At 55.9% G+C, this 5,260-nt stretch overlaps 1 protein-coding gene across 4 annotated transcripts in view; it reads left to right on the forward strand.

Moving 5' to 3' along the window:
• Window positions 1-1,008: 1,008 nt before the first annotated feature.
• IGSF3 (immunoglobulin superfamily member 3) overlaps window positions 1,009-5,260 on the forward strand; it is a 102,379-nt gene continuing 98,127 nt past the window's right edge. For 2 of the 4 annotated variants that reach the window (XM_019661462.1, XM_019661464.1), the window contains exons 1-2: window positions 1,033-1,150; window positions 1,822-2,502. In XM_019661462.1, the coding sequence (XP_019517007.1) occupies window positions 2,460-2,502 (43 nt within the window). In that variant the 5' untranslated portion in view covers window positions 1,033-1,150; window positions 1,822-2,459. Of the gene's footprint in view, window positions 1,151-1,321; window positions 1,398-1,821; window positions 2,503-5,260 lie in introns of those variants that run through there. The other 2 variants (XM_019661465.1, XM_019661463.1) reach the window with 2 other exon arrangements.

Below are 5,260 nucleotides of genomic sequence, written 5' to 3' on the forward strand. Positions count from 1 at the left end.
ATTCCAAGGCCTGTGACTCCTTCCTTCATTCCTCTCTTCCTCTGGAGGCGCCTTCTGATCCTTCAATTCTCCCTCATTTTCACTTCCTCTGAGAAGCATTCCTGGCTGATTCACCCCCCTTCTCCTCATGCCTCAACTCTCCAAAACAGGGCCCCGGTTCTTGCACATGACTCCTCAACACTGTTCTTTTCTTGCCATACCTGTTTTACTGTCTCCCCGCTAGACTGCAAGCTCCGGGAGGGCAGGACTGCCCTCTTCTACCCAGCACGTGTATGCTGTATACGTATTGAATGAATCACAAAGCACTTGCTTGGATGGGATTGTTCCTCATAAAATAATTATAGCTTGCATTTACTGAGCACTTAAGATGTGGCAGGCACCATTTTAAGTGTTTTACAAGTGTGTCATGGGCAGCTCACATAACTCTATTAAGTAAAGGCTATTTCCCCACATAACAGATGGAGAAACTGAGGCATAAAGAGTACTCAGCCAAGGTCCGCCTTGAGGAAGTAGGGGAACCGGCTTAGAACCCAGGCTGTTTCCAGAGTCCATTTCGGTCTTTAACTCCTAGGAAATTCGTTCCAGGGTGTGAAGCGCAACTTGGGGTTCCACTATATGAATAGATTCAAGTATCCTGCAAAGGGCTTTGTTTCGCAGAAAGGACTCGCTCCTGTGTCACCCTCCACAAGGCCCGTGGGTCCTTCGCCGGGCTTTGGGAAGGGCCTGTGCATCTAGCCGCCGGCCCGGGGGGAGTCTGCGTGTGAACCCCTGATTAACTTTCGGGGCTGCCCTCCGCATGCCAGCTGTGTCCCGGTCCTTGGGTGAGCCCCGCCACCGGCAGGTACGGCGCCGGGGTGCCCCGCCAGATTCGGGACCGGCCCCCAGCCCTGCCGCTCGTCTCCGGGGGCGGCTGGGAGGGGTGGGCCCGGGGGCGGGGCCTCTCTTCCAGGCCCCCGCCCCCCGCCCGGCGCAAGGCCAGCCCCGGTGCAGCGGCCCGGGCTGGAGGGGGCGGGGACTCGGGAGGGGCCGAGCGCCGCGGCTGGTGCCGTAGCGGGAGGAGAGGGAGGAGGCGGTGCGTCCCCAGAGGCGTGCGCCCGGGCCGACCGACAGACCCGCGGACGGACGCACGGAGGGAGAGCGCGGCTGTGAGGTCAGGCTCGCGGGGAGCGCGGGAGGCGCGGGGAGGGGCGGCAGCGAGGGGAGCGGAGCCGGAGGGCGGCGCGGGGAGGGGCGGCGCCGGGCCCGGCGCCGGCTGGGCTCGGGGGTCGGGCCCGAGACCCTCCCCTGGCCGGCTGGGCGCACGGCGAGCGCGCCCCGGTAGCGGAAAGCAGCGCCCCGGGTCCCCTCTCCCTCTGCCTCCTTTCTTTACACTCAGCGAAAAATAAACACCCGGGAAGGTAAAACAATAGCGGGGCCACCTGGGACGCGGCGCGCGCCGAGCTCCCACGTCTGGGGCGGGGGTCGGGGGTGTAACCGGGAGTGGCGGCCCCACCTCGGGGCCCCTTGCCCGATTTGCCCCCGCGGAGGGTGGGGCTGCCCGCGGCGCCGGGCTCGGTAGGAGGCGAAAGGAATTCCCAAGAGTGAAGCATTTGGGCGAAAGTGTGGTAGGAACAATCGGGCTTCCTGCAGTCGCTCTTCTCTGGGGGGTGGGAAACTGAGGCGGGAGGCCAACGGAGCGACTTGCCCAAGGTCAGAATATGCGAAGGGTGACTGTCACGGCCCGGGAACGGGAGCCAGGTGTATGGAGCCGCTCAGCCCCTCTCGGCTCTGCGGAGGTCGTATCTGTTTGCCTTTGATAAATCTCTGTTGTGTTTGTTTTAGAAATCTGCTGGTACTGTGGGAACACTTCAGGGGCTGCCGAACGCCAACTTGCTTCGTGTGTTGTGGGCAGGTCTGGGGCAGGTGGCAGCTCCGTGACCTACCACCATGATTGGAGACGGACTTTTCGACGAGGAAACCCAAACAGTCGATGCCGGCCAGGGCGATGTGGCTGTCAAAAGGTTTTGACAAAACCTGCTCTGTTCCCTGTGGGGATTCCGAATGAGGGAGATTGCAGACACCTTCACTGGGAAGCCAAGGACATTTCTGTATAATCAGTGGATGAAAGGATTTTCTCAGACTTTCCCCCCCCTGTTCCTTGAGGATTAATCCACCGCAGTCTATACAGTTCCAGTGGAAACCGCAAGGCACAAGATGTGGCAGAAGCCGAGAGTGCCTGCAGAACTGTTCTGGACACTTCCTTCCTTGGCTTAGGGGAATTGAACCACATGCCACCTGCCTCCCCTCCCTGACTCCCTCCTGCTGGCCTCTCCCCTTTAACCTGTTCTTATTTTCTGAGTTAAATTTCTTGTTTCCGAAACGGTCCCCAGGAGGTCTAAGTGGATTGCCAGAAATGAGAGATTAAGCACTGGGGGAAGAGGACGCGCCCTGTGTTGTGTCTTCTCTCCGCTGCCGCCGACATGAAGTGCTGTTTCCAGGTGCTGAGCTGTCTGGCTGTGCTGGGTAAGTGGCGCTGCTTATCAGTGCGATCGATGGGAAAGTTTAGCCTGCTGTTGCTTCCTGTAAGCCCTTGCGGTTCTTTCCCATCAACGCTCGGCTTTGGGGGACATACTAGAGGCAGCCGGTGTGTGACTCAGGTTGGAAGAGGGTACCCAAGAGGCCCGTTTCTGGCGCAGAATACTGTGTGTTGTCTTTAGGAAGGAACATTTCCTGTCCTTAAAGGTCTGTCTGCCCCAGGCCTCGCAGTGGTGCGGTCCCCCCATCTGCATGTGGATGGTGGCGTGGTTTCGTGCAGTATTACAAACATGGTGCTTGGTCCACATTCATTCCTAATCCAACGTGGCACCATTGTCACCACTCAGCCAGAAGGTTGGTTTGGTGATGATGGTGCTTTATCTTGAGGGGAGGTGGGTGTGGTTGGAGAAGCGGGTGGAAGGGATGCTTTGCCCTACCTAAGTAGTTTGGAGACAAAAACGTGTTTGAAGGTACTGGTGTTACGCCCCCTCACCAAGGAGGCTGGATCATTGTTCTGGGAGGAAGAGAGACAACGAACTGAGGCTGCCTGGCAGGGGATGTGTTGGGATGGGTTTCTGTGCCTCTGCAGAAGGTCAGATGCTTAGAGCGGGACAAAGAAACTGTGGTTACGAGAGGTGAGTCCTTGACACCTCTCTTAAGGATTCTCTCCCCAGTAAAGAGCCCCCCCCTTTGTTCAGCACTCATCCATTCTCAAATTCAACAGTGTTTTCCATGCCACTGAGCACCATGTGATGGGGTACCTTGGGTGTAGGATAAGCTCTCTAGCCAGGACCTGTCCCTCCCTTCCCATTGCCTCAGACCTCACACATGAGCACGCCCCACGCCCTCTCTCTGGCTGGATTCCGGATTCCCCGCATTTGGAAGAGAATCCATCACTGTTGCCTGTGGAGTTTGCATCTCCAAATCTAGGTGTCTTGCATTTATGGAGTTTATTTATGACCTGCTGGCAGTGAAGATTGCTTTCCTGCATTGTCTACACTACACCCTTGCAAGTGTTCACGTATAGGTAGAAAGGGAATGGACTTGGAGTTCGAGAGCCTGAGTTCCAATCTCAGCCTCACCGGGACTGACATCTGAGTCTCCGTAAAACAGGATCATAACCTCCAAGGGTTATCTTGACAGTGAAAGGCTATGAGGTGTTCTAAGTGTCTTGACTGCTTTGAAAAATGCCTGAACACACAAATGTTTTCAGTCAGTGGTTCTCCAACTTGGGTGCATGTCAAAATCACTGGGGAACTTTTACAAATCCAGGCGGCAACCCCAGCCCAATTAAAAGTGGGTTCTTGGAGGGTGACCTAGGCGTCAGTCTTTCAGCACTCCTGGGAGATTCCAGTGTAGAGCCAAGTTAAGAAACCGGGGTGAGGTCATTAATGCCAGCCCTCCCTGCTCCGGCACACAAGGACAAAGGTTTGGCAGTTTAGTGAGTCTTCTGCCCAGGTGTGGGTCAGGATGCAGTGTTTCCTGTGTGCTCAGGCAGACTCAGGGAGGCAGGTAGCTCCGTACCAGGCAGGTAGCTTTGTACTTGCCAGTCCTAAATGTGTATTGGTATTTGTTACACTGTATTTGTCATTCACTGAGTGTCTGGGTTGAAATCAATAATTAGTGATTCATGTGGATTCAGGAGGACAAACAAGGAAAGCCCTCCTGGAGGTTAGAGTGTGGGGTGGGTTGTGTGGCTAAGGTGGGGACAGAGGGCTGAGTGGTAGGGTGGGGCCCAGGGCAGAAGGAACCACCAATGGGAAAACGAGGAAGTGCAACATTTGTGCCTTTTGTTTCTCCCGGCTGCTTAAAACATGTAAGGCTGCCTGCTGGTCCCTCTGCTGGGCCACTTTGTGGAGTGGAGCGGAGCGTGGGCCCTGGCACTAGGCACTGTTATCTTCCCTTCACAAACAGCCTCATGCACCGTGGAGGAAAATGCGCATCCAGGTGGCATGTGAGGGGATGGTGGCAGAAGACCAGACGTGGTGAGAGTGGAAGGTGCGGAACTGTGGCCGTGCATATTAACCTCTGCCTGGGTTTTTGAGCCCCCCTGGTGAAATCCCCCCTTTTCTTATCCTAGGATGACTCTCAGCGTGGTGGGGAGGGGACCTTGCCAGGACTGTGTTAACCTTGGAGAGCAAAGGTGTCTGGGGAGGGGGCAAAACCTAGGTTGGGGTCTTACTTCCGGCTTGCAGTCTGCTGTGTAATGCAAAGTAATGTGTAATGTGAATTTAAAACAGTAAAGCATCCCAAGGTTGTACAGCCTTGTGGGTCACACACCTGGAATCAAATTTTGTTTGTAAAAAGTAGGGTAAGTGCTCTGCAAAGTGAGACTGAGCCAGGTGCTGCCAGCCTCCAGAAGTGGTAGTTGTGTTAGAAAGCCCTGTGACAGCACGTGGGAGGGGTGGTGTGCAGGGTAAACCTCCGAGATACTTGTGACTCCTTCGACCTCATCAGGCTTGTGCTCTCTGCTCCCGTCCTTTGCCATGTCTGGGATCTGGTCCTTTTCTGCCTGTCTGGGTACTGATTCTTGCCCTCTTGACCACTGTGTCTTGTTTCTTCCTGTTGCAGCTCTGGGTCCCCCACCCAGTTGGGGAACCATTGGCTGCCACTGCCACCCTTGTTCCAGTTCTAAAGCCATCTTAGGACTGGACCTGGGTTGAGCCATGAGGACACTGAAGCCTCCACTACTGAGAATGAGTGGAGCCAGAGGGGGCAGGAGATGAGAGAGAGAGAGAGAGAGAGA

Source organism: Hipposideros armiger, unplaced genomic scaffold (assembly GCF_001890085.2).
Source record: "Hipposideros armiger isolate ML-2016 unplaced genomic scaffold, ASM189008v1 scaffold_349, whole genome shotgun sequence".
NCBI lineage: Eukaryota > Metazoa > Chordata > Mammalia > Chiroptera > Hipposideridae > Hipposideros > Hipposideros armiger.